Genomic DNA, 26,406 nt, shown 5'->3' with positions numbered 1-26,406 from the left:
CTTCGAGGCCCACAGACCCAAGAGCACACCATGGGTGTGAAAGAGCCCTCCCAGGTGTCGCTGGACCGTTGGAGGCAACAGGCCAAAGTGGGAAATCGGCCCCGGGGGTTGGCTGCCAACCGTCACCCAGTCACCCACACCCAGTCTGTCCCAACAGAGTCTGCAGCCACCACCGGGCTTCAGGGGGTGAGGGGCGTGGCCACAGCAGCCACACCCCCTGCCCGTGATAGGTCGGGAGAGGGCGAATGACCAATGGCAGCCGAGAATCACTAGGGAGGGCCCTTGGACGGCCCAGGAGTGACTGTGGCCTGGCGCCTGCGATGCCCACCCGGGGCCGGGAAGAGCGCACGGAAGGAGGGTGACCCGGCCACGCTGCCGCCTGCACCTGGGCTCCAGCCTGCTCCGCGCTCCCTGCCGGGCAGACCTGGCCCCTCGAGGCTGAGCAAGGGTCTCTGTCACTTGCAGCAGAAAACCTTGCGCTTGCCACCAACGTGTCCATCAGGAGAAGAAAGAGATGGAGGGGACCCTGCCAGGGAGCCAGGGACAAGAGACAGCTCCGGTTCTCAGCCGGGGACGTTGCCCTCGAGGCCACAGGTGGCTGGGCGCCCAGTTCCACTGGAATTTCAGATAAACAGGAGAAGCTGGTTAAGTGCGCCCAGGTGGTGGGATCAGCCACTGTCCTGCACCTTATCTGGTGACCTCACCCGGAGGGGATGGTGGGTCATGTCTGGAGATATTTTTGGTTGTCACTGAAGATGTGGGCATCCAAAGAGGTCCCTAAAGAGGGGAGCTCAGCCTGACACCATCCAGGGTCACAGGTAGGGGCGCATCCAAGGACAGCACGGGGACTCACAGGCAGGGAGGAGACGTGACCGGGACGTGTCCAGGGTGGGCTCTCTGATTGCAGACAGGACTTTCAGAGGACGAGGCTGGCATTCCCCCAGCAGCTGAGTGGTTGTTAGGTCCGGAAAATGTTAACAAACTTCCTTGACCATCGAGTCTCACGGCGACCTCAGCACGGGGTGGTCAGGCTGTGCCTCTCTGGTCAGACGGTCCAGCCAGTTTCACTTGTGGGCAGTTTGGGTAAGTCCTCAGGTGGGTGACATCGGAGTTAATGACGTGCCAAACTCTGGGAAGCACACATGGACCTGTCCTGTCATCGGGATCTGCTGCAGTCTGGCTGGGCACACAATCACGAGCCACCACACAGCTTGTAGATTCAAACAGCAACTCTTTATTCCCGAACTCACACCAGCCGTCTACAATCACGTTCTGGGGAAATCCACGTTCTCTGCCCAAATCCCCCTCCACTGGGCTTCTATCTCCAAAATATATTGTCTGAATCCCGTGAGAACTCAAGGGGAACTCAGGCAGCAGGATACGCCCTATTCCCAGCAGGAATAATCTTAAACCTTAAACCTGGAACCTAAACTGGGAACGCCCTAAACACGATTTTCTTAAAACCGGGAACACCCTAATCTGCCTTGGTCCTTGAGCAAGGTCACGTACATTCAATGTCACTGCAACATGGGGTACGCTGGCAAGGAAATTGTCATACCTACTTGGCTAATGGCTCCCAGCAGGGATCTCCATTTGCTAAAGGTCTTCTCTTGTCCCAGTGAGAAAGGCCCCAGGGAGAACCCAGAGAGCACAGGACGCCCCAGAACGGAGACTTATTAGCCTCGAATATCAGTAGTGCCCAGGCCCAGCCCCCACAAAGTGTGCGAAAGACACGCCCCTAGGAAGACAGGGTAGAGTCCCATGTGCATTTAAAATGGTAGCAATCTCCACATCCACGCTCATAGCAGCTCAGCACACAATAGCCAAGTGGAAACAACCTAGGTGTCCTTCGGGGGATGAATGGGTAAAGAAATCGTGGTACATATACACAATGGAATATTACTCAGCCATAAAGAATGAGATTATGGCATTTGCCAGCAAATGGGTGGAACTGCAGAATATCACGCTAAGTAAAGGAAGCCGATTCCAAAAAACCAGAGGCTGAATGTTTTCTCTGACCCCAAACGAGGGAGGCTGGGGAGGGAATAACAGGAATCGATTGGACCAGACAAAGGGTAACAAAGGGAAGGGAGGGGGTGCCTCGGGAGGACAGCAGCCCTGAGTGACTTTCCTGGCTTCATTGTAAACAGCACCGGGGTAACCGCAGGTGGCCGCAGAGGGGACCTAGGGAGTGAGCCATGCTCTGCGTGTGTGCATTCTGCTGCACTCCACTGCCATGTGGAACTGAAAAAGGGAGTGATGGTGGCGATCCGTGAAGCCCTGGGGTCGCACAGAAGTCAGGAAGGTCACATGCCAAGGTCCTGTGGGCTGGGGCGCCCCCGGCTGTCACTCTCAAGCTTGGGGGGCACTTTGCTGTGTTTTTGAAGTGACTGTATTTTTGAAATTCATCCAGTGGACGTCACTGTGCATTGGCGGATCCCAGAGGTGGGCATTCTGCCAGGTCACCGTGGCCAGGACGGCCTCCTGATGAGGACAGAGGTGACCAGCACCCCACGGGACCCCATGAGCTCCCTTCTGGACTCTCCCAGGAGCCTCCGTGGACAGGGACGGGGTCGGTAACGGCCACGCTCACGCCTGGGTCTTTCCGCAGCCACTCAGTTGTGATGTCCCCTCGCGGTTGTGAGGTCCCCTGGCGCTGGGTTCTGTCTGGGTGCTGTGAATGACCTCTGTTCACCTGGGGTTCCATTTGGACCCTCGGGTGGGCGCCGCTGGCCCGCGGACTCCCGGCTGCGTTCCTGGAGAAGGATAAGCCCTCTGCGGGTGGGTGGCAGGTCCCCTTCCCCACGAGTGCCGCCCCCGCTGGTCCATTTGTCCTTCAGGGACCCTGTTCTCTCGGTGGGTCGTCCCCCTCCGTGGCCTGCGATTCCCACCTGCGATGCTCTGCGCTTTGCTGGTGACACCCAGGCTCAGGTGACAGGGGGCTCTTGGGAGGCCACCGTAGCCTGAGAAGGGAGCAGACGGCTCAGCTCACAAGAGGCGCAGGACGAGAGGCGCCCGGTGGGTCCCAGCCGCTCCCCTGCCCCGGAGGGGCCCTGCCCTCGCCCTTCCTGGCAGTGGGGTGGGTCAGGCAGCTGCAGAACTGGACAGAACCGAGAAGGACCCACCGCTCAGCTCAGAGCGGCTGCAGGAGGCGGCCCTGGTGGAGAGAAGGCACCCAAAGGGTCCCAGGTACGGAGCCGGGGGCGGGGTGCAGAGGGAAAGGGGAAGGTCCCCGAAGGTGTGGACGACAGATGGCGCACACCCCAGTCATGCACTCGGGGACACCAGAACCAGCTCTGCATGGCCAGCTGCCACCTGGACTGCGCCCCTGCCCCCTGCCCAGCCACCATGGCTCCCCGTTTCTCCAACAGCCACATGTTCCAGCCCCAGGGTCTTGGCACGGGCCTCCCCTCAGTGTACACCCCAATCCCTTTCGTGCTGGTCTCCTGTCATTTGGGCCCCAGCTCAGTGTCACCTCCCCTGAGGTGTCTTCCCCGAGCCCTCTCCCTGGCTTTGCCCCAGTCACCTCCTCACTTTTGTGTTTCCCTGCTAACCCGGGCCACTCTGGACGCTCTATTTCCCCGTTTACTTGTTTGTAGAGTGAGACAAGAGGACTGCCCAGTGGGCCCCCCACGTGTCCCCAGAGTTCAGCATGTGAGCGCTTGATAATGATGTCCCCCGGGGGCCTGCTGGAGTGCCCTCTGGGATCCCACGTGGGCTGTGGCAGCTGTGGGGTGCTCTGGTGGGGACACTCAGAGGCTGCCTGCGGGTTTACCTATCGCCTGGTAATGAGTGGGAATGAGCCATGAAAAGTAATGAGTACCCGTGAAACTATTGAGCAGGGTGGGTCATCAGTGTCCTTGCCGCCTTATCGGCACCTGTCAGGTTCTGAGGACCTTGAGGCTGGGGTTGTGTGGGTTCAGATGGGAATGGGAGTGGGAGGGGTGGGGGCAGCTAGGGCACCTCTGTTCCGGCCAGCAGGAGGCACCCCTCAGCTGGGATGAGGCTGACTGGCGGGACTGGGGTTACCTGAGTCCTGGTGGCCCCTGGTGGTCACCACCCACAGGCAGACCAAGGGGTCCCTTGAAGACAGGAACGCTGTGCCTCTGGGGCAGGCAGGGGCCGGGTGAGAGGTGAGGAGCTGATTGGGGCCTGGCCTGGCCAATGCCAGTCAAGACAGACACCACGTGGGACCTCTGGAGCCATGAAGTGACCACAGCAGCCTGCTCAGTCTCCAGAGGGGCCTGGGGTGACAGGCCACCTGCACACTGAGACCCACAGAGGGGCCTGGGGTGACAGGCCACACGCACACCGAGACCCACAGAAGGGCCTGGGGTGACAGGCCACCCGCACACCGAGATCCACAGAGGGGCCTGGGGTGACAGGCCACCCGCACACCGAGACCCAGAGAGGGGCCTGGGGTGACAGGCCACCCGCACACCGAGACCCACAGAGGGGCCTGGGGTGACAGGCCACCCGCACACTGAGACCCACAGAGGGGCCTGGGGTGACAGGCCACCCGCACACTGAGACCCACAGAGGGGCCTGGCCGGGGCCCAGGGCTCCGGACTCCCAGCCCTGTGCTGTCCCCTCTGAGCCTTGGACCCTGGTGACAGCCAGTGCTAGGTGGGGGGAAGGGGAGGGGCCTGCAGGGCGGGGAGGGGCAGCAGAAGCCTGGCTCCTCCCTGCTCCCCGTCTGTGGAGGCAGGAGGGGTGAGGCCGGGAGGCTGGCAGGGCATTAACATTCCAGGCGGTGCCCAGCCGGCTCCCAGGCTCCGCCAGAGTCAGTCTAATTGGCCTGGAGAGGGGGCCGGTGGGGGTGGGGCGGGGCGAGGGGAGGGGAGGACAGAGGCTGGAGGAGGCCGCAGGGGGAGGCAGAGAGGGAGGAGGGCTGGGAGGAGGAGGAGGAGGAGCGAGGCTGCCAGACCTTGGGCAGGAGGTGGGTGCTGGGGCCCCCGGTGACTGGCAGATGACGCAGCGGGAGGGAATCAGGGGACAGCCGGCCTCCTTGGTCGAGGAGACTCCGACCCCCAGGATGGGGACAGCCCTGCGGGGCGGGGCAGTCAGGGGGTGAGGAGCCTGTGTGGAGGCCCTGGACACAGGGAGGCCCGGCGCCACCTGCCCGCCCCCAGCCCTCTCCACCTGCCAGGGCCAGGCGCTGGGGGCACCTGAGGCTGGTGGGCGCTGGGGTGGGCACCAGGCCCTGGCCCGCTGTGCTGATGGCAGTGATTAGCGCTAATGACAGGACTGGGACCTGTCGGGAAGGGGCTGGCGGGGACGGGAGAGACCTAGGGGGAGGACATGGGGCAGGAGGAGGCCGGGTCAGCCTCGAAATCCTCCCAGCCACGTTGGACGGCCTTGGCAGGTGTCCACCCTCCCTTGGTCTCAGGAGCCCACGGAGGCCACCATGTCCCCTGCAGCTGGAGCCGTACATGGAGACAGCAGGGGACGTCCCTCAGGTGGCAAGTTCAGGGACAGACGAATAATCCCTTTCACTTCCAGGGTCCCCATGGCCACTTGTCCCCTCTGCCCACGTGGGGTCCTGCTGTCACTTTGACCTGTCTCCTCGGGGCTGGGGTCAGTGCCCATGGGGGTCCTTCCCCTGCAAGGCCCTCTGGGCTGCGGTCCAGGCCGTTCCTGACCCCCTGGTGCCACCCAGGGGCCCATGTCACGCTGCCCTCAGGGGAAAGCAGGCTCCTTCCCTGCGTCCACAGTGGCACCTGAAACCCCCTCGCCCGGGGCTGAGTCTCAGGGTTCAGGTTTGTTTTCGGAGCCCAAAGCCCAGCCCTGACGCCGTGAGCACGGCCGGCCCTGGAGCAGTGATCTGGAAGGTTCCGGACAGTTGCCAGTGTGGGGCATGGGGAGTGGCCCCTGGTGTGTCGGGGCCCCATGTCAGAGGGGCCACGTGACCTCACGATGCCCCTGTCGGGAGCAGGGTCCCTGAGGGTCCTGCTGGACCCCTGCGGGTTCCGGGCTGGCTGGAGGCTGCGGGGGGGAGGCCGGCCTGGGCCTCTGGGGCCACGGAGCCTCCTTGAGAAGTAGGCCGGCAGCGGGGCCGCAAGCGGCCGCCGAACTGGGGCAGGAGCAGGGAATCTGGGCCAGGCCCTGGCTGTCCCTGGGGCTGCGCTGGCGTCCGTCTCCGCCCACCCTCGCGGGAGGAGCCCCGGGCAGGCCTGGCCGTCCCCTGCGTCCCCTGCTGTCCGTCCTGGCCCTTGCTGGCTCTGCTCTCAGGGTGACCTTCCTGGGAGGCTGTCCCACTGATGGGGGGAGGGGCCCAGGACCGCTCCGTCCCCAGCCCAGCTGTAGGCTTGAGGGGACAGCCCGCAGGACCACGGACCCGCCCACTCGGGCAGACCTCCACCCTTCAGGGTCTCTGCGTGGCTCCACAGGCACCGTGAGCCCCTGTCCTCCCTGTCCCCCCCCAGGCCCCGCTGCCCGCCCTGGGGCCGCCTCTGCTCCACCTGGGCACAGACCCAGCTGTCCTGCAGGCGCTGGTGACCTCCGGGTCGTCTCCCTTCCCCCCTGGGCAGAACAGGGCCGCGTGGCCCTGGGAGCTGGGGCAGAGGGGCGGAAGGCCCAGGGGACCCTGGAGCATCCCCCGGGCTGCCTGTGCTGGCAGAGGGCGGCCCAGGCCGTGGAGGGTGGACAGGAGCCAGAGTCCAGTCTGGGGCCGGGCCTCCGAGCTCTGCAGGGCGCTGCGCACCTCCCCGGCTCCCTGGCCCCCAGCCCCCAGGCCTCCTGGTCTCGGGGACCTCACCGCTCCCCACCTCAGTGCGGGCTCTTCGGCCCCACCCCACCGTCCCCAGGGGCTGCCCAGCGGGGTTGTCCCCGGCTCCTTCCTCAGCTGGAAGGCCACGGCCCTCCTTCCTGTGCGCGCCTGTCCAGTGGCTCTGGCCGATGTGCTCAGCGTGGCCCGCGAGGCCTTGGCCCAGGCCAGAGGCCTGACCTGGGGAGGGCACCCTGACGGGACCTCTGAGGAGTGGCCAGGAGAGGGCGGTCAGAGCTCCAGGGCCAAGACCCAGCCCCCCCCCCCCCCCAGGCGGAAGGCCCCTGGGGGCAGCGGGCAGGACTCCAGCCTCCACGGGGACCAGCGCGGGTGGAGGCTCCCCAGGCCTGGAGGTGCGCGGTCCAGGCTGAGCCGCGGCACCAGAGGGGCTGGACCGGGTGGGACTTGGGGACACTTCTGGCTCCACATGGAGGAGTTTCCAAGGAACCTGGGCTCCCGCCTCGGGGTGTCAGACGTGACTTTCCCGGGGATCCCACCTCCACTGTGGAATCCAGAAATCTTCCGACACAGACTGGAGGCCATCGCCGGTGCCATCGCCGGTCGTCCGCATGCCGTCCTGCGCGGGCTGCTGCCTGCCAGCTGCGCAGCCTCGGGCCCGGCCACCTCTCAGCTCCCTACTGGCCAGGCTGTAGGGAGCCTGTGGAAGTTCCTGAGTGAGTGGGCGTGTTCCATGTGGAACCTGTGCCTGGTCGGGTGGGTCGGGGAGGACCGTTGGAATCGGTGTGGAAGGCAACCCCTGTTGGTCCCAAAGCAGGACGCCTGGGGAATGGAGGGCTGGGGCAGGGTCTCCCTGGACCACCGAGGGGGCTGGGGGGAGGGGAGTCGCAGGCAGGGCGCTGAGCGAGGGCTGGGTGGGTGGGGGTGCCGTGTGCCCGTGTGTGGTTGTGTGCACGCAGGTGCACGTTGTCAGGTGGCTGGGCCTCCCCTGTGCACACCTGCTTTCTGCTGTCACAGCAAGAGGACAAGCTCCGGCAAGTCTCCGGCCAAGGACAGAGGAGCTCTTCGTTTCCGGGGCCTCCGCGTGACTGCTGTCCAAGCTCTTCCTTCTCCAAAACGAGAAACCAAGTCGCCTCTCCAGCACTTGGAGACCGATCTCTTTCAAACGAACGTCCCGAGAAGCGACTCCCTGGAGCAGGAAGGGGGCCTGCCAGGAGCAGGGCCCATGGACGCCCAAAGGCAGGGGCCCTGGTCCAGCGGCCCTGGTCCTGCTGCGCGGGCCCCTCTGCTGCAGGCCGCCCAGGATGGGGTCCCTGCAGCCTCACCCCCGTCCCCAGCTTGCCCCGTCCCTCGGCCACAGCCTTCCCTGGGGTGGGACTGGGGACTTGGGGACATGCCCATCTGCCCGTCCTGAGACCGTCCAGGGCAGGACTTTTCCCAGGCCACACAGACAGGGAGAGGAGCCAGGTCATCCTGGGTCCAGCGCCTGGGCATCTCCACCCAGGTCCCCGGCAGAGCCCGGAGGCTTCCTGGAGGAGGCGGCTTCCACAGAGGGTGGGAGGGGGCTGCACTGGGCGGCAGGAGGAAGGGACGGAGGGTGACCGGGGCGGCCCCAGGGGCTCGGGGCAGGAAGATGGAGGAGATCTGGGGGAGGCAGGGGCGAGTCGAGAGGGTGGGGGGGACTCACGGGGCTGGGTCTCGGGGGCTGGAGGGCTGGGGAGGTAGAGAATCGGGGTGCTGGGGGCTCAGGTCTGGTCACTGGAGTGCTGGGGGCTTGGGACTGGGCCCTGGGGTGCTGGGGGGGTGTGGTGCTGGGTGCTGGGTGCTGGGGGTGTGGTGCTGGGTGCTGGGGGTGTGGTGCTGGGTGCTGGGGTGCTGGGGTGCTGGGGGGTGTGGTGCTGGGTGCTGGGTGCTGGGGGTGTGGTGCTGGGTGCTGGGTGCTGGGGGTGTGGTGCTGGGTGCTGGGGGTGTGGTGCTGGGTGCTGGGTGCTGGGGGTGTGGTGCTGGGTGCTGGGGGTGTGGTGCTGGGTGCTGGGGTGCTGGGGTGCTGGGGGTGTGGTGCTGGGTGCTGGGGGCCAGCCTCAGAGCTCCCGAGCCCCGGGAGCTACCTGCGAGCCCTCTCTGGCTGCCCCTCACCGGCCGCTCCCTGGTTCTGCTGTGTCCCCAGAGCCCAGGGGAGGAGGAGCTGGTCCCAGCCCCGAGGGACAGGGACGCTGGCGGCGGGGGCGGAGGAGGCGAGCGGCTCAGCTGAGACAGACTCTCAGACTGGAGGCGGCCCCTCCCGGGTGCCAGCCGCAGTGGGCGGGGGAGGGGGTGGGCGCGGTGCCCGACGTGGGGGGAAGCTGAGGCCCCGGGCGGTGGGTGTCACCAAGGCCCTGTCAGAGGGGGCCCAGAGCCCGCCCTGGAGGGGCAGCAGGAAGGGCCGAGGCAGCTCCTTGGAGGGGGACCCCACTTGCCCCGCTCCTGGGGATTCCTGGACAGGAAGGGCGCGGCCGGGGACAGAGCCCCCCTGCCCACCGTGGCCTCCCTCTGTGGGCCTCAGCCGCCTGGGCCCCTCCAGCCTCCTTTCTGCTTCTGTGACTTGAACCCCAAGGGACCAGCTGCCAGCGTGACGGGTGCCTCATACCCCCAGGGCCTGGCCCCGAGGGGGCAGCCTGGTGGCCGTCCCCTCTTCCCCCCACTCGGTCCCCACACCTTGTCCCCAGGCCTGGAGGCTCTCATGAAAGGCTCATTCTCCTTTCATTATGCAGGTGACAAATTCTGCGTCCAGTGACCACTTGTGACAAATCAGCACTGAAGCCCAGGGGCGCCCGGGGCCGAGGAACCAGAGTGGATTCCAGAGGAAAAAGCCCAGGGCCACCGTGGAACCAGAGGGGGAGTGGCGTGGGGACCAGGGAGGGGTGGCCCCAACAGGGAGAGCAGGACAGGAGGGACGGGGAGGCCCCCTCACCCTGGGGCCTTTGCACGGCCGTCCCTCTGTGCCAGGAGAAGACGGGGCGCCCCAGGCAGGGGCTGCTGCTGGGGGCTGGGAGGGAGGAGTGAAGGCCGGGCCCAGGCTGGCCTCAGAGGCCAGCTGTCCGCAGCACTAGGGAGCCACGGAGGGTCCCTGAGCAGGGCAGGTGGGTGGAAAGCTCTGCCCCTCCTCCCCTCTGTGCCCTCAGGATGGGGCCTGGACCCTGTGGTGAGGGAGGAGCTAAAGGGCACTTGGAAGTGGGGACAGATGGCGGCCACGCCTGGTGGTGGCACCTCAGGGCGCCCTTGGCGGGTGCAGAGGTGAGTGGTCGGGCCTCCCTGGCGGGAGGACAGCCCAGCAGGAGGCCCCCCTGGCAGTGAGGGGCCTGGTCCACTCCCGTGTGGTCTCCTTTCTGCTCCTCCTCCGCCTGAGGGAGGCGCTGTCTCGGCCACTCTGCAGACAGGAAACCGGGGCTCAGACTGTCAAGGACGGGAGGTTCCCCGAAGAAACAGTTTCCTGGCTTCTGAACCAGTGCTGGGCACACAGTCGGTGCTTAGTGAAGGGACAGGAGTGGCACTGAGACCTTGGACTCCAGAATCAGTGCTCACCAAGTAGCTTTCTCTGAGCTGGGGCTGGCCTCAGACACAGCAAAAAAACCCAGAAATGGAATCTTCCATCTTGGAAATGTGGCCCAGAGAGGGAAAGTAATCTGTTCAAGGTCACACAGTGCACGTGTGGCAGAGCAGGGTCCACGACCAGATCGCTGGACTTTTCCTCTGACCAGGGCCTGGGGGCTCAGGGCAGAGTGGACTTGGTCAGAGCCGGGCAGTGGGACAGGCTACAGTTGCACAGGAGGGCCCAGCATGGGCAGGGAGGGAAGCCCAGTGTCACGGCACCCTGCCACGGTGACGTGGACCAAGAGGGCCCAGTGGCCGGCGGGGCTGGGGGGATGAGAGCCCCCACGCCGTCCGCCCTGCCACGTGGACAGTGTCCGTGGGTCCCTCCCTCCGTCCATTTCTGTCCTGGACTTTGGCTTCGCAGGGAGCAGCGTCAAGGTTCGCACCCTGAGTTCTGTGCCCGTGACCTTGGCCGCCTGCCCCCCTCTCCGTCATCGGGCCCGGGTCTGGCCCCCACGGCTGGCCCAGCCCGCAGAGGCCCCTGAGCCTGGGGCAGGTGTCCCTGGGCACAGCCGCCAGACGGTGGATGGCGCTGGAACCCTGGGGCTCAGCTGCCTCCCGCCCACCTGCCACCTGCCGCCGCCTTCCGGCTGTCACCGTCCCCAGGAGGCTGGGCGACACGGGCTCCTGCTGCTCTTCCTCCCCAGCTTCCCGGGAGGTGACGCAGGTGACAGCGGGTGCCCCTGGGTGGCTGACGGGGGCGGGGCAGCCTCTGCCCACCCAGGGCCCCGGGGACGGTGGGTGCAGCGCGGGGGAGCAGGCGGCTCCGAGGGGTCGGGCACCCGGGGCTCGGCAGCTCTGACCTGGGGGAGGAGGGGGCCTCGCGGGCTGAGGGTGAGGTGCAGGGGGGACAGGGCCGGGGACAGCCAGGCCCGGGGGCTCCCGGGACCCTCTCTTGGGCTCTCCCCGCTCCAGGCCCAGGAGGCTGCCCTCTCGTCCCTCCGGGGCCTGGCCCAGCCACTGGCTTTAAACACAGTCCCACGTCCTGGGGCCATCGGCCATCACTGGGGGCCCTGCACCCTGGGAGCCCCACAGAGCCCCGCCCTGCGTCTGGCTGGACCCACGTCGCCCAGCACCATCCATGGAGCCAGGGACTCTGGGACTTGCCCAAGCAGGTCCCCTCCCACCGCCCATGTCCTTTGTCACCTCTGTTGCCCCACGTCCCTGTGAGGGTCACTGTGAGTCCCTCGGCTCTCTGAGGAAGGGACAGACCAGGAGGGGCCCAGCCCAGACTTGAGAGGAGCCCACCCGGGCCCTCAGCTCTAGCCGGGGCAGGAGGCCCGTCTGTGAGTCCCGGTTGGTATGGAGGCCAGGCCTCTCCACAGGTCTCCAGCTCCTTCCCAGAGGCTGACCCTGTGGCCAGGCCCGCGGGTTGCCTTGGGCTGTGCTGACATCACCCCTCCTGGGCCTCCAGTGGTAAAGGACGGGACAGGCTGGCAGCTGGAGACATGGCCCCAGGGGCTGCCCCAGGCAAAAAAGAGCCTGATCCGGGCTGTGGCCTCTGGGTGGCCCACTGAGAGTCTGCAGGCTGAGAAGCGTTCAGAGGAAGGCTCATTTATTGTGCTGTCAGTGTGAGCCCGGGACCTGGCAGCCAGGCATCTGAGAGGGGAGGGAGGTGGCTTTCCCTGGGCCCATCCTCCTTACTCTAACGCCTGTGGCCTTTTGTGATCTGGCCCAGAACACGTGTCCTTCTGCATGAAAATCCCGCCTTTACTCAGAGGACCTTCCGGACTCATCCGGGAGGCACTGCTGAATGCTGTGGGCGGCGGTGCCAGGCCCAGAGTCAGACTGACCACCAGGGCTGGGTACATGGGCTAATTAGAGGGGGACAAGGATGTGGGATGGTATCGGACTAAAACACTTCTTCACACAAAGGAAACGTTCACGTGAAGACCGAGGCTCCGGCGTGGGAGTCTTTACCACCTGTACCTCAGGTAGAGCACTGATCTCTCGGGGTATGTAAAGAACCCCAGGAACTTAACTCCGACCCCCCCACAAATAACCCAATCAATACACGGGCTGAGGGACCCAACAGGCGCTTCACAGAGGGAGGAACACCATCGATCCACAAATACGTGAAGAACGTCCAGCATCTCTGGGGATTACAGAAAAGCAAATTAAAACCACACTGAGTGCGTTCCACTCCAGTCGGGATGGCTGCTGGGCACCGTGGCTCACGCCTGTAATCCCAGAGGCTCCGGGGGAGGCGGGGGGCTGAGGCAGGAGGATCACAAGTTCAAAGCCAGGTTCAGCAACTTAGAGAGACATTGATTCTGAATTTAAAAAACAAGGGGGGCGGGCTGGGGTGTGGTTCAGTGGTCAAGCACCCAGGGCTCAATTCCCAGTACCTCCCCCCAAAAAGACAAGTGACAGTGACCCCCCCAAAAGACAAGTGACAGTGAATGTTGGGAGGGCGCGGGGAAAGGTTCACTCAAACTTTGCCGATGGACTGTGACTGGTGCGGCCACTGTGGAAAGCAGAGTGGAGAGTCCTCCTTGGAATGGACCACCATTTGGCGAGTCATCCCACCTTGGCAGACACCCAAAGGACTTGAAGTCACCCTACCACAGTGACACAGCCACACAATGTTTATAGCAGCTCAATTCACAACAGCAAAGCTTTGGAACCAGCCTAAGTGCCCTTTAACAGATGAACAGAAAAAGGAAATGTGGTACACGTACACAGTGGAATATTATTCAGCCACAAAGAAGAATGGAGTTAGAGCATCTGCCGGTCAGTGGATGGAACTGGAGACTCTCCCGCTAAGTGAAATACGCCAGGCCCGTGAAACCAAAGCCCCAGGTTCTCTCCAACACAGATGCTGACTCACAGCAGCGGGGGGAGGGAGGGGAACAGGAAGGACAGTGGAGGATGGACATCACTTTCCTGTGTTCCCGTGGGGATGCACCGCCAGGGTGACTCCACGTCATGCTCGACCACCAGAAAGGGCTCCTGACTGAGGGGTGGCCCTCCCTGTCTGTACAATATGCCCAAGTCCACTCCACGGTCACCGTTACCCAAAGAGAACCAAGTGGGGGGGAGAGTGGACGGCGAGGTCAGCAGTAACCAGAGGAACGCCCCCCCCCCCGCAGGCAGGGCGGGCAGCAGGCGGCTTTGCTGGACTCGGAGGACCAGGGGCCCACAGGCTGCAGCCGTGGGGGGCCCGCCCTGGCCAGCCCTGCCCAGCAGAGGACACCGGCCTTTCCCTCCCTCCCCAGGATCCCCCCCCCCCCCCCCCCGGCTCTCCCGAGGCCCAGTCCAGCAGGAAGCAGGAGCCACCCTGGGGAGCTGTCTCTGAGCCCTGGTTTCCTGTCTGTTAAGCTGCCACCGCGGGCCTGGCAGGTGTGTGCTGAGGCTTAGGGGACAGCAGGGGACTGTTCCCAGTGTGTTCTGGCTGGGACCTGGCCCTCGTCAGCCAGGGTTGACCCGCAGCCCTTGGTGGTCACTCCTGGGTCCTGCGGTGGTCACTCTGGCCCTGAGCCCTGGAGATGGGCTGGAGCCTGGCCTCTAGGTGTCCCCGGGGGCAGAGCTGTGGCCGCAGCCGGCCCAGCTACAGCCAGGAGAGGACAGCGGGTACCGGGTCCTGGGGCTGGTAGAGGCCAGATCCCGCCCTGTCCCCTGCCACCCTGGAGGAGGCGGCAGGCGGGGATGGTGGGTGGTGAGGTGCTGCCCTGGGGGCTACGGGGAGGGGGTAGGGGTAGGGCGGCCCTGGTGGGGTGGGGGAGGGGCGGCCCAGGTGTGGTGGGGGAGGGGCGGCCCAGGTGTGGTGGGGGAGGGGCGGCCCAGGTGTGGTGGGGGAGGGGCGGCCCAGGTGGGGTGGGGGAGGGGCGGCCCAGGTGGGGTGGGGGAGGGGCGGCCCAGGTGGGGTGGGGGAGGGGCGGCCCAGGTGGGGTGGGGGAGGGGCGGCCCAGGTGGGGTCGGGGAGCAGCGTCCCGCTGCCGCCAGGTGCTGTCTTGTTGTTAAAGTTCAGACCCTTTCTGTTGGTTTTCTCTGCTCCCTGGGGTCACTAACGCGGTTCTCACTTCAACCTGAGCAGGTGCCAGGGAGCCACACGGAGACCCCTCCCTCGCCAGGCAGCCGCTTTCTTCCAAGGGGAGGAGCAAGCACCGAAAAGCTAACGTGGACCCACCCACTTCCTCTTCCTCAACCCACCTAGGTGGGCGATCCATCACCCAGGTCTCCGGATTTTTTCCCTTACCTGAATTTATTTTATACAGGACACTGTCAAAGTTCAGAGAGGTTAAGACACCAGTCAGAAGTCACACAGCCGGGCCAAGAGGTGCCCCGCGCTGACCATTGCAGTAATGAGGGACGCGGGGCGGGGTCAGCTGGGAGGGGACGGTCCTTCCCACCCGCCCAGCGCGGCTCCCAGGCAGACGACACAGGTGGGCTGGGGCGAGCTGTGCCGAACCCCCGCGGGGCCTGGCACCCCACACCCAGCCCCGCACCTCTCCGGGTCCCCTGCGCACCGCCGGGTCCTACAGCGTGGCCTCCACCATCGGCCTTGGGTTCAAATCCCAGCAGAACCACTTCTCTCTGCTGTATTCTCGGGGGTGTTTGTAAGCGGGATGGAGCAGAATGAGAACCCCTAGGAGGAAGGTGGGTCGGAGAGAGGTCCCCGACTTAGAATTTCAGTAAATGGTCAGGTGTGGTGTCGCAGGCCTGTGATCCCAGCTACTGGGAGGCTGAGGCAGGAGGATCACAAGTTTGAGGCCAGCCTCAGATTTTGCAAAACCCTGTCTCAAAATAAAACATAGAAGACTGAGATGCAGCTCCATGGCAGAGTGCCTCTGGGTCCCATCCCTCGGTCCCCGCGTGTCTGCTGTTAGTATTTGTTATGATTCCAGCTGACGAGGCTCGAGGACCCTGAGGCCAGAATGGACCTTGGAGAGACTCCTGGCAGCCCCCAGCCCCCTTAATATTTAGGGAAGCTCAAGGTCCACTTCCAGCACTGGAGGGGCGGGAGGTCTCGGGTGGACGTTCTTGATCCCAGACCTTCTAGTACCTTCCCATGACAGAGGCTGTCACCTCTATGTGGCTCAGAGTGGAGCCCTTGGGCTCAAGCTGTCCTCCCGCGTCAGCCTCCACAGTAGCTGGGGCTGTAGGCACACACAGTGCCCAACTCTGTCTTCACCTGCTTCTCTGCAACAGCCCAAAGCAGAAGGGCTGTCCACCATCGTCTGGCCTGCCCTCCAACTTGCTGTGCATCCCTGGGTTAAACACCCTCTCTGGGCCCACACCCACACCTGTCAGCTAGTCTGGCAGGCTGTGTGTTAGACTCCTGTGGAGAGGCTTTTAAAAGGTGCCCGTTCCAGCCCCTCCTGAGACCGGGTGACAGCCAGACCCTCCTCAGACCGGGTGACAGCCAGACCTCCAAGGGGTCAGCCGTGCTCCGGACCTGTGTCTGCTAAGCGCACACCATCCACCATCCACGCTGGGTCCCTCTCCGTGCTGCTTCTGGGACAGTGAGGACCCCGAGACCCAGCGAGGGGAGACTTCCGGAGCTGGACGTGAACCCCGATGTCTGGCCTCTGGCCCCTCTTTCTGCTGGAGCGTTGAGGGACTGGGGATCGCACAGTGGCCTGGGCTGGGGACTGATGGGCGCAGGCCGCGGGGCCCTGCCTCTGGCCCACAGTCCCTGGGGCCCGGGTCTCTTGGACGCCCCTCAGCCACTGCCGAGGAGGGACGGGGTGTGGGAGGGCAGCCCCAGGCCTGGGCCGGGCCTGTCCCTCTCCTGGGGCTGGTGACTCTTGGTCCTGGTGTCGAGGACTGAGTCCAGAGGAGCTGACTGAAATGTGCTTTTCATTTTGGGAAATTAAAGTCCTCAATTTGCGAGTGTGGCGGCAGTTAGTGCTGAGTCACGGGGACAGCGCTCAGGGGCACCGTGCCGGCCGGGCGCGGGCTGGTGGGCTCATTAGGGGTCCTGCTTCCTGCCAGGGGTCCCAGGCCCACCCCTCCGCTTCCCGGGGCCAGAGGAACCTGTGATCTGATGCCTGATTGGTTCTCTGGAGGAGAGAAGCGGGGTGCAGGAGTAGCTGGAGCGAGGAGGCCGGGGAGGAGGCTGGGGGGGAGGCCGGGGAGAGTCTGTGGAGGAGGCCGACCCCGCAGGGAGCCCCAGGGTCCTCCTTTGGGTTGCCCTTGCCGTCTCCCACGTTGGAGGTCCAACCTTGGTTCTGCAGTTTACCAGCTGTGTGACCTTGAGAGACCCCTTAATTCTGGGTGCTTCCTCCTCCTCGTCTCTAGAGGGGACAGTCCCGCAGGGGACCTGGGCTATCAGTGTCTGGCACATAGTAGGTGCTCAGTCATGGATCAGGAAGCTGGAATTAGCTGGGGCAGGGCTGAGACCACTGACCTGCCGAGCTGGGCCCAGGCCACCGGCCGGATGCCCCCTGGGCAGCAGGGGTGACCGCGGGGCCATCTCCTTCCTTCTAGAAGCCTCTGCTCCACCCCAGCCAGGCCGTGTCCGCAGCCTGTGGCAGCCTTGACTCCCTGGCCCAGCTCGGGGGAGTGGGGAAGGCGCGGAGGGTGGGTATTGGAGGGCCAGGTACACAGCAGGCGCTCAGCACTGAGCACCTGGAAGAGCTGGGCGGCGGTGGCACAGGGTGACAGGCTGAGCTGGAGCTGGCAGGTCACCACCAGCAGGCCTGGGTTGGGAGCACCCTCCCAGCAGCGGGGCCTCACTGGTTCCCGCCCGCCTGACCATTGGCCCGGGCTCCCGGGGGTGGGTGGCCCCGGGGAGCCTCAGCTCTGGGTGCCCAGAGGGGTCCAACCCTCCGAGGGCTCCCCACCCTCACTGGACAGAAACCGAGGTGCAGGGAGGTCCCTGGGGGCTCAGGCTCCCAGGAGGAGGGAGCTGTTGGCCCGGGGCCTGGGACTCAGAGCCAGGGCCCCGCCAGTCCTGGCTGGCAGCGCGGGCGGGCGGCTGGCGGCTGCAGCTGGGCGTGGGTGGCGGGAGGGAGACAGGCCTAGATCTTGGCTAATGGCCCCTGGTCGGCCTGAGCGAGTGGTATGGGGAGTGCCAGGCGCAGACCGAGTGGGAAGCAGGTGCGGCCCAGCCGGCCAGGACGCCCCAGCCCCCTCCCCAGCCAGCGAGCGGGGAGCGGCCAGTGGGGTCTCAGTGGAGCCTGTGCCGGGCTTTGCCCCTCGCTCTACGGCTGGGCCTCAGCTTTCCTACAGCCCAGTGGTCAGCGATCCCTCGTGGTCATTTCCCCCCAAGAAAGTACCAGGGTCTTTGGGGACCTCAGGGCCTGGGGAGGTGGCTGATACTCTAGGTTATGCGGAGCTCCTCCTCCCCTGCCCCCTCCCCTCCTCCCCTCCCCCCCCCCTAGGTGGGGGACCTGCACAGCCAAGCCTGAGTGGGTGGGTAGGTGGCGCTGGCTTAGCCAAGAAGTGCCTGCCTCTGATTCCAGGCAGGTTTCCATGGCGACCGATTGATTGCCCGAGCTGCAGACTCAAGGGGAATCAGCAATGGGCCTTTCTCTGAGCTCCAGGGCTGCAGGGCTTGTGCCCAGAGGCCCAGGCAGTGGGCCACACCTGTGTCTCCCTCAGGGTGAGGGGATCTTGGGGACCGGAAGGTCACCTGAGCTCAGCCCTGGAGCCTGCTGGGGGCCTGCTGTGTGCACGTCAGACCTCCCAACAGCCCAGGAGGAGGGGACTAGCATTCGTAAAGCACCTACTATGTGACAATTAGTCACGGGGACTTCACCAGGGCCCAGCCACACCCCAAGCCTGGGAGCTTAACCAGGAAGGGTCTCTGGTCTCCAAGGACTTAGCGCATTGCAGGGGCAGAGCAGGTACCCAGCACACCAGAGTGTGACCCCAGTGGCCTCAGGCTCCGAAGGTGAAGGGTCATTGCTGAGGAGGTCAGGGCTGGGCTGAGGCTGGAGGAGCCCTGGACGGCTTGGGAAGGGAAAGGGGGACGGGCGGGGAAGCCTGTCCCCGAAGGGCACTGGCTACAGGCAGAGGCCTGTGAGCAGGGCACAGCGTGGGGTGCCCTCCACCCGGGGCGTGGGCTGGGTGAGGAGGGTGGCAAGGTCTCCACACAGCCCGCGGATGCCCACGATGTTCCTCGGCCTCCTCACCTGCCCGGCCACACCCTTCCCTCCGGCTCCCCGTGTGGGTCTGGACGGAGGCTCCTAGGGTGGGCGCCACCAGGGCGAGGCCCTGGACCTCTCTGGCCATGGTGGTCCCCCTGCCAAAGGAGAAGGTTGAGGCAGGGCAGGGGCTCGTCTTCCTCCCCCCCTCCCCTGGTCAGGGACGCCCTCCTCCCCTCCCCTGGTGGGGGACGCCCTCCTCCTCTCCCTGGTGGGGGACGCCCCAGCTGTCTCTTCCTGCCCTGGTGACTTCCGTCCTGACCCTGCCCAGCTCATCTAATCTAACCTGGTGTGGTCCCTGCCCAGCCCTGGCCCAGGGCGCCTGCCCCTGTTCTGCCCCCTGCCCCCTCTCCCCGGCCCCTGCCCTCCTGGACCGCCCGCCCCGCCCCAGCCTTAGGTCCCAGATGGGCTGGGGGGTCCTGGGCTCCTGAGCCTCATTGTCATTCTGTCCACGGCAGCCTAGTCGCTGGCTGTGGGCTGTCGGGGTGAAGGAGGGCCCGGCGGAGGCTGGGCTGCAGGTTGGGACGCTGTCTGGCCCGGAGGCGCTGGCCAGGCTGGAAATAGATGCCCCGAGTTGGGGACCCGCGGGGAGCCGCGGAGCATGGCCAGCACCTGCCCCACAGCCTCCAGGAGCTGAGGACAGGCCCGTGGCGGGTAGGCAGGGTCCACCCTGGCCCTGGTTCTCCCTGTTGGAGCCCCTGCTGGCCATGGGGTTGGCGAGTGTGGAAGGAGTGGCCCTTGCTTTGGGTGTCCCTGGGTCCCCGAAGCCCGGCACCCAGGCACACAAAGGGCGAATGAAGAGGGGAGGGGGGGGGACGTTTCTGAGCAAATGCTTGGAGCCTGGGGCTGGAGAGGAGCCTGGGCGGTGGCCGCCGCCTTCTCCTAGGGCCTTGAAGCCTTGAAGCCAGCTGGGGGCTTCCCTGTCCCAGGGGACCTGGGGAGCCGGGAAGGTTGGGTGGGGAGGGGGTCCACTGCAGCTGGGAGACCTGAACCCCAGGCCCTCGTTCCTCTATCTGTAAAGGGGTGCTCAGCAGAGACGCGGCCTGCAGGGTCTGGAGAGGACCTGCTTGGGAACAGCCCCGTCCTGGCGGCCTCAGTTTCCCTCCTCCCCTCCCGGTCTCTCAGCCCGGTGTCCTCACCTCCCCCTCTACGGTCACGGTCACCTTCCTTAATGCCAGCTCATGTCCCTGGTGCTTCCCGGCTGCCTCCTGCGAGGACAGTTTCTTGAAAGGCTTTTTGAAGAACCAGGCCCCCTGGGGTGGCAGGGCCAGCAGAGGGGGCTTCCTGGTGGCTGATTGTCATGGAGATGAGGCCCCAGCAGGGCAGGAGGCGGCAGGATCCACGGGGCAGGGGCAGGGTCTGCAGCGGGAGGGGCCCTGCCCAGGGGGAGTCCAGGGGAGTCAGGGACCAGCCTGGCCCCTTCTGGCCCTGGCACTGCCCCCTGCAGGGCCGTTGTGCTGAGCGGCAGCTGGAGAGCCTGGGTTTCCCTCTGAGCCTGGAGCCCCTGGGGCACATTTCCGCCGACCCCTGGGGACTTGAGGCCCTGAGTGCTGGGTGTTTCGGTCCTAGTAGAGGCAATGGCTGTGGGGTGCCGGCCACCGCCCTGGAGCAGAACCTGCGTGACACCCAGCCCCACTCTTGAGTGCACGTGGCCTGGTGGGTGGGGAGCTGTTCAGTCCTCCCTTTGACCTGGGACTTGTCTGCGGCTGGTGGCCCGTTCCTGTGCCTGTGGCCATCCTTGTCCCCAGCTGGTGATGGACAACTTGACCCTGCAGGGGGTCCCCTCCGGCTCTGGCCAGCCCTGTGCCTCTCTGGAGAGGACCCTTGCAGATGTGCGGGGCAGAGCTGAGGGTGGGGAGGGGGTGGCTGGCAGAGCCCAGAGGCCCCCGGTTCCTGCCGGTGCCCGTGTGGCGACCAGAGGGCTTGGGTGTGTCACCAGGAGAATCTTCCCCTCACCACACCCAGGGCAGGAACCCAGGGCTTTGGCTCGTCACCTTCTGGAGAAGGGTCGTCGCCTAGGTTTAAAGGTGGGAGGACCCGAGGATTGGAAAGTCAGGTGGCTTTGCTTCTCGGGAAGCCAGAAACATGGGCCTTGCAGAGAGGCCAGCAGCCCCAGCCAACGCAGCCAACGCGCCGGGTTTGCTCTCCGTGCTCTGATGGCGGCCAGGAGGCCGAGGAGTCCCAGGTGAGTGCCACCGAGGGCAGGAGCCGGTGATTCACAGAGAAAGCAGAGCGCGCAGGCAGCCAGGAGGCAGTTCATTCCCACTCAGCTCTGGAAGGAGCAGGAATTTTAATAAACGCAATTCCATTCAAATGAACAAATATTTTAAAACATGAAGTTATTTAATCTACTGTTGAATGATAATCACTGTCTTTAGCCCAGTTCCTCACACACCCGGCAGCTGTGCCTGAGCTCGGCAGCGGCAGCCGGCTCGCCCCTGGCCCCTCGTTCCAGATGAGGAGACCGAGGCTGAGGGGGAAGCACAGAAGGGGCTCCAGGAGAGGAGCTGAGCAGTCACCTGCCAGGTGACCGGAAGGTTCCATGTAACTTTCAAAAGTGTGGTCCAGGCTCACAGTGTCCATGGGGTATGGGACCCTGCTAGAAATGTACAGGTGAGGCCCTCTCCTGGCCTGCCGAGCCAGCCCCAGACTCCGCAGGCGGGTGCCAGCGATCTCTGAAGCACGTTCTCACGGTGCTTCTGATGCTAGGCATTGAGGACCGCTGCTCTGGGCTCCAGGTGGGCGCGTGGACAGTGGGCGTTGCGTTGCTTATGCGGTGAGCCGCGCGGGGCCTGCTGTGTTGTGTTACACGTGGGCATCGGGGATTCTGAGCTGGAAAACAGCCCGTTATTGCATCTCTGAGAAGCCAGTGGACAAGGTTGCATTCAGAGACATTTCAGACCATGGATTTATGGCCAGGTAAAACTGGAGCAACCTAAGTGTCCAGCAATGGGGGATTGGAGAGAAAAACTCTGACTCACCAATAACATGGATGCTGTGTAGTTTTGAAAAGTGAGTTTGTGAAGACTGTATCACAGGATGCAATGAAAGTGACAGCGTCCGGCTGACCCAGGACTTTCCCAGTGTTAGTACTAGAAGTCCTGATTCCAGGAACCTCAGTCCTGAACTAGTGGGGAGTCAGCCCAGGTGTGATGGGGGTGGTACTGCATGTTAAGTATCTTCTTCTCTCTTCTTGCTGGGCAGGTGGAACCCAGTACAGTGTAGCATGGTGCTTCCTCTTCCCTTGAAGTTAGGTGACCTTGTGACATGTTTGATCAATGAAAGGTGAGTGGAAGTGACTGTCATATCCAGACAGAGCTCCTGCCAGCCCATGTCGGGATGGCACCTCTGCCGCCTGGGTCCCTGAGTGACAGTGTTAAGCAGAGACCCACGCTGGGCACACAAGACACAACCCCTGCGTGTATGCAGGCCACTGGGATGGGGGCTACTTGTTAATGTAGCGTTCCCTAACCTGCCCTGACTGGCCCACAGGGAGACACGGTGGTCCCCTGGTCTGAAGGCAGACATGGGTCACAAAACCGTATTTCTAGTGTCACTGCCGAGATGGCACCCAGAGCACGTGCAGACGTGCTGGAAGTATTCTGAACGGGCTGCTCCGCCAGGTCGAGGAGTCCTTTCCTCCTTCCTCCTCTCCGCCTTGGCCAGTTTTCGGCAATGACCGCCTCCTGCTGGTTTTCATGGGGCCCCGCCAAGGCGGCCGGCTCAGGGCTCTTACTGCTCAACGGAAACCCCCTGGGGAGGGAGAGAGAGGACGCCAGCCCCAGGACAGGGCCTGGAAAGGCCACAGCTGACCTCGGCTTCCGCTGGAATCTCTGTGGCTTGCTGGGTGCCTCTGGGGTCAGATGCCACTGTGGCCTGTGACCCTGGGCAAGCCCCAGACTCTGCGCCTCCGTGCCCTCCCCCGTGCCCGCCCCGTGCCCTCCCCCGAGCCCTCCCCCGTGCCCTCCCCCTTGGGCCGTCTTCTGCATGGAGCCTGCGTGTTGGGTCACCTGGGACGTGTCCCTGAACACCTGGAGCCTCAGGTTCCTCCTGGGTGGGGGGGCGGGTGCTGCTGAAGCTGGGGCTGGACGTCCCCTGGGGAGGCAGAGGGAGGAGGAGGAGGAGGAGGAGGAGGGGGAGACCGTGCAGCCTGCACAGACCTAGAGCTCAGCCTTCCTTGAAAGCAGCCCTGGACCTTGAAGCTGGGGCTCCAAGGCCAAACGGGGAGCATTTAGGATTGGGACAAAAGCAGGTGCCGAGTGTCCTTTGGAGGAGGCCAGGTGCTGGGGTGGGCACGGCTGCTTTTCAGAAATCTCGGTCTTAAAGGAGCCTGGTGGCTGGGTGGTCAGGGAGGGCTTCCTGTAGGAAGAGGCCTTTGGCAGCTCCTGGAGAAAGGGGTGAGAAGCCTGGAGCCCACCTCCCCGCGTCAAGAGCCTGTTGTGACAGCTGGTATCTGCTGGGGCGTGAGCCGTCCAGGCCTGCCAAGGACATTCTGAGTCCACACGTACCTTGGGGCAGGACGGGGGCTCAAGCAGGACGAGGGTCTGTTGGAATTGGGGTGGGGGCCTGAGCCCAGGTTGTTCAGCGTGAGCAGTTGTCCTTGGCTCCCAGGACAAAGCAGCCTCGGTCCAGTCCACAGTGCCCCGCGGGATGTCCCGCCTCCTTGCTGGGCTCTTGTGGACGTGGCCAGTCTCTGGTGGCCACGTCTTGGTTTCTAATCCGGCACTGGGACACCCTCGAGGGGCCCACGTTAGAGGGCGAGCTCCGGGCCCCCTGATCTTTAGGCTCCAAATCAAAGGCTTCGCCTCTGCGCTGGCGCCTCCCTCCGGCTGGGTCTGGTGACCGTGGAGCCTGCTCTGGGGCTGCAGGGCACGTTGGCAGAGGCCTGTTGACGTGGGTGGGGTGCGGTGGGCACGGGTGTTCAGGACCATGGGGTCAGCTCTAACTCACAGAGAAAGCGGGGCGTGGTGGCACACGCCTGTAATGGCCCAGGACGGTCACAAGCTCAAGGCCAGCCTCAGCACGAGGCCCTAAGCAACTTAGTGAGACTCTGTCTGTAAATAAAAATAAATACATAGACCCAAGGGCTGGGGACGGGGCTCAGTGGTTAGACCTCCCTGGGCTCAGTCCCTGGGACCAAAACAAAGAGCACGTGTCCACTGGGGGCAAACGCAACAGGGCCCTGCCCACGCCCCAGCAGCCTCTACCCTGTCCTGGAGACAGGGGAAACCTCTGGCTTGGGAGGGGCCGGACTCCCCTGCCCTCTGAGCCCAGGGCAGTCCTCCCGCCGCCCAGCCTGAGCTGTCAGAGACCAGGACAGCCTCTGAGGAGCCCTGGTGGCTGGAGCTGCCACCTATGGCCTTGCGTCGGGGAACTGAGGTCCAGAGACCGTGGTGCATCTGCCCTGAGCCACACAGCGGGTGCAGGATTCAAGCCCAGGCCTGCAGGCCGACCCCTGCCCAGGGGCTTGCCAGTGTGCCCTGGGGCCAGGACAGATGACCAAGCAGCGGCAGGCGAGCAGGAGGAGGGAAGGGAGGGGAGGGAAGGGAGGGGAGGGAAGGGGGGAAAGACAGGGGCCCCTGGGGGGGAGGCTTGCTCTTGAGCCCCCATCCTTACTTAACTTGAAGCCGGTGGTCTCTGCCTGGGAGTCCAGGGGCCTCGCTGACCCAGGGTGACCCGTCATCTGCCCGCTCCCCCATGCCTGCCCTCTGTGGGATGCCAGGGAGAATGGGGGCCATCGAGCTGCCGTCCTCTGCCCTCCTGAAACCCAGGCTGCTCCTCTCTGGCCACCACCTGTCCCTCACTCGCCCCTGCAGCCCCCGTGTCCTCCTTCCACTGGACTCCTTGGTCTGTCCCTGGGAGTGACCTGGAGGAGCACCCCAGAGAGCCTCCTGCTTGGCGCCCTCTCGACTCCCCACTCGGTCCAGACGGCTCGGGGGATCAGTGAAAGGAGGGGACTTTGTTCGGGTGAAGCAGGACTTGCAGGGCCAGAGGGGACCCCGCTCCTGCTCCGAGTCTGACTTGCTGTCCAGGGTGGGCCACCTCCAGCCCACACTCCCCAGGCGGATGTCAAGGGGCCCAGGCACTCCGGAGCAGCCCCTCAGGTCTCGTATGTCCCCGTCCCCTCCTGCCCCTAGGGTGGCGGCCCGGCCCTCCTCTGGGTGCCTCTGGCCTGCATGGGATGCATCCCTGTCCCTCCTGATGCCCAGCCCAGGGCCCGGAGCCTGGTGCCAGCAGAGCGTGTTCCCCTGTGAGGTCCAGACAAGAGGGAGCTGAGGGGCTTGGCCACCGGGGATGGATCCTGCTGGTAAATGCGGGTCCAGAGAGGGTCAGTTACTTGTCAAGATCGCACAGCAATTTGGGGCAAGTCCAGGGGTTGGACCTGGACGTGCCTCACCCCAGGCTGTGTTCTTCTGTCCCTCTGTGTGAGCTCGGCGGGGCTGGGCCTGCAGGCCAGGTGGCCGCTGCTCCCATTAGTGGGAAGAGGGGTCTCAGGCGGCGGTGCCCTGTGGCGGAGGCCTGTCTTAGCTTCTTTGATGCTCACACTCGCGAACCCCTGGGGGACGCCTGAGTCATCGCTGAGCCGGCAAACATATTTAGCTCCTTTCATCGTCCCTAATAAATCAATTTCTCCAGGTCTCTCACACCTGCTTCCGAGGCTGGGCTGCCTGTCCCCTGACAGCCGGATGCAGGGCCAGCTGCCAGCTCCGGAAACCGGGCCTCCAGGTGGACAGGCTCCCCCACAGGCGCCTGGCGGTGGCCCCTGGCTTCTCAGAGCCTCTTACTCCGTCCTCCTGCGCCCCAGGAGGAGCCACGTCGCCCCACCTTGCTGAAACGGCCTCCATTCTACCCTGGCGTTGCCGTAGCCCCTGCCCGGCTCCCTGCGGGCAGAGCTGGTGGGCAGGGGTCCCAGCGCTGCCCAGGCCACTCAGCCCCTCCTGGACCCGGCCTCCCTCAACCCTGCGCCCTCGGGGCCCACCGGCTTGTGTTTGGGCCCAAGGGGGTCCAGGAAGCACCTCGCCTGTCCCGCGTCCTCCCGGCCTCGCAGGCTGGAGGGCCGAGGTCCCCACCCCTGTGTCCTTCCTGGAGCCTCTTCCAAGGCCCTCCTGGGTCCCCTCCCTCGCTGCCCCTGTGAACCACCCGTCCTCCAGCGCCCTGGGCTGCTTTGGCTCTGCATGGCAGCCAGCACCCAGTCTGCCTTGGGGCGATGTGACAGAAACACCTGACAGACGGCAGAGGGGCCACCCAACACGGGCCACCCAACCCCGTCCGAGGCACCTGGCCACCTGCGTGTGGGAAGCCATCCCGGTTAGAGACGGGCCCCGGATGCCGCGGAGCTTAGGAAGGCGGCGTCGGGCACAGGGCAGAGCTGGGCCTTGAACCAGACCCGGGTGCTCACCGCTGCCCTGTGGTCTTCGCGGGAGCAGCTATCGCGACACCTGCCCGTCTGCTCTCACCTGTCCCAGCCGTCCCAGGGCAGGAGTGCGCTGTACCTGTGCCTGAGACCCCGACACCAGAGGCTCCAGGACCGAGTCCTCGGGACCACCCCTCAGGGAGGGACCCCCTCCAGGGAGGGCAGCGGCTGTCTCGGGGGACCCCAGACAGAGGCTCCCCTGGTTCCGGGCCAGGCGGGGGCTGCCCACTGGGAGAAGGGGCTCATGCTAGCCAGTGCCCAGGGGCTCATGGGCTGCTGGAGCCAGAAAACCCTGGGAGACCAGGGGGCCAGGCCCTGGCCCTGTGCCCATCCCTGCCAGCCGCTGGGCTTCCAGGTGGACGGGGCTGGCTGCGCTCATCCACGTGGGGTGGGCGCCCCCTGCTGCCCAGAGCGGGAAGTGGCAGGGTGTCTGCAAGGCGGGCAGAGCTTACCCGGCGGCTGAGGGGACCTGTGGCCCTCCTGGCGTCTCCCACTGCCCTTCCCTGGCAGCGCCCTCGCCGTTCCCTGTGCCTCCAGACGCCTGA

At 65.0% G+C, this 26,406-nt stretch overlaps 1 protein-coding gene and 1 long non-coding RNA gene across 2 annotated transcripts; both read left to right on the top strand.

The window, feature by feature from the left end:
* Positions 1 to 30: 30 nt before the first annotated feature.
* LOC124083021 (synapsin-1-like) lies at positions 31 to 8,320 on the top strand. Its single transcript, XM_058574318.1, has 4 exons — positions 31 to 230; positions 3,076 to 3,189; positions 6,988 to 7,440; positions 7,742 to 8,320. Exons 1-4 carry the CDS (start codon positions 31 to 33, stop codon positions 8,136 to 8,138), a joined length of 1,164 nt encoding a protein of 387 aa, XP_058430301.1. The 3' UTR covers positions 8,139 to 8,320.
* A 5,273-nt stretch (positions 8,321 to 13,593) lies between these two features.
* Positions 13,594 to 16,189, top strand: LOC124082842 (uncharacterized). The gene is made up of 2 exons (XR_006848502.1): positions 13,594 to 13,696; positions 14,391 to 16,189. It is a non-coding gene; the product is annotated as an uncharacterized LOC124082842 (long non-coding RNA).
* Positions 16,190 to 26,406: the final 10,217 nt, after the last annotated feature.

The sequence above is a fragment of the Marmota monax genome, unplaced genomic scaffold (assembly GCF_021218885.2).
Source record: "Marmota monax isolate L192 unplaced genomic scaffold, Marmota_monax_Labrador192_F-V1.1 WCK01_AAM20220418_F8-fsc00051, whole genome shotgun sequence".
NCBI lineage: Eukaryota > Metazoa > Chordata > Mammalia > Rodentia > Sciuridae > Marmota > Marmota monax.
Note: the sequence above shows the minus strand (reverse complement) of the source record. Positions and strands in the feature narration are given on the sequence as shown.

Coding starts and splice junctions, on each gene's coding strand:
- LOC124083021 (XM_058574318.1), top strand. CDS start 31: ATGGGTGTGAAAGAGCCCTCCCAGGTGTCGCTGGACCGTTGGAGGCAA. Junction 231..3,075: donor ACACCCCCTGCCCGTGATAG/GTCGGGAGAGGG, acceptor CCTTCCTGGCAG/TGGGGTGGGTCAGGCAGCTG. Junction 7,441..7,741: donor GAGCCTGTGGAAGTTCCTGA/GTGAGTGGGCGT, acceptor CTGCTGTCACAG/CAAGAGGACAAGCTCCGGCA.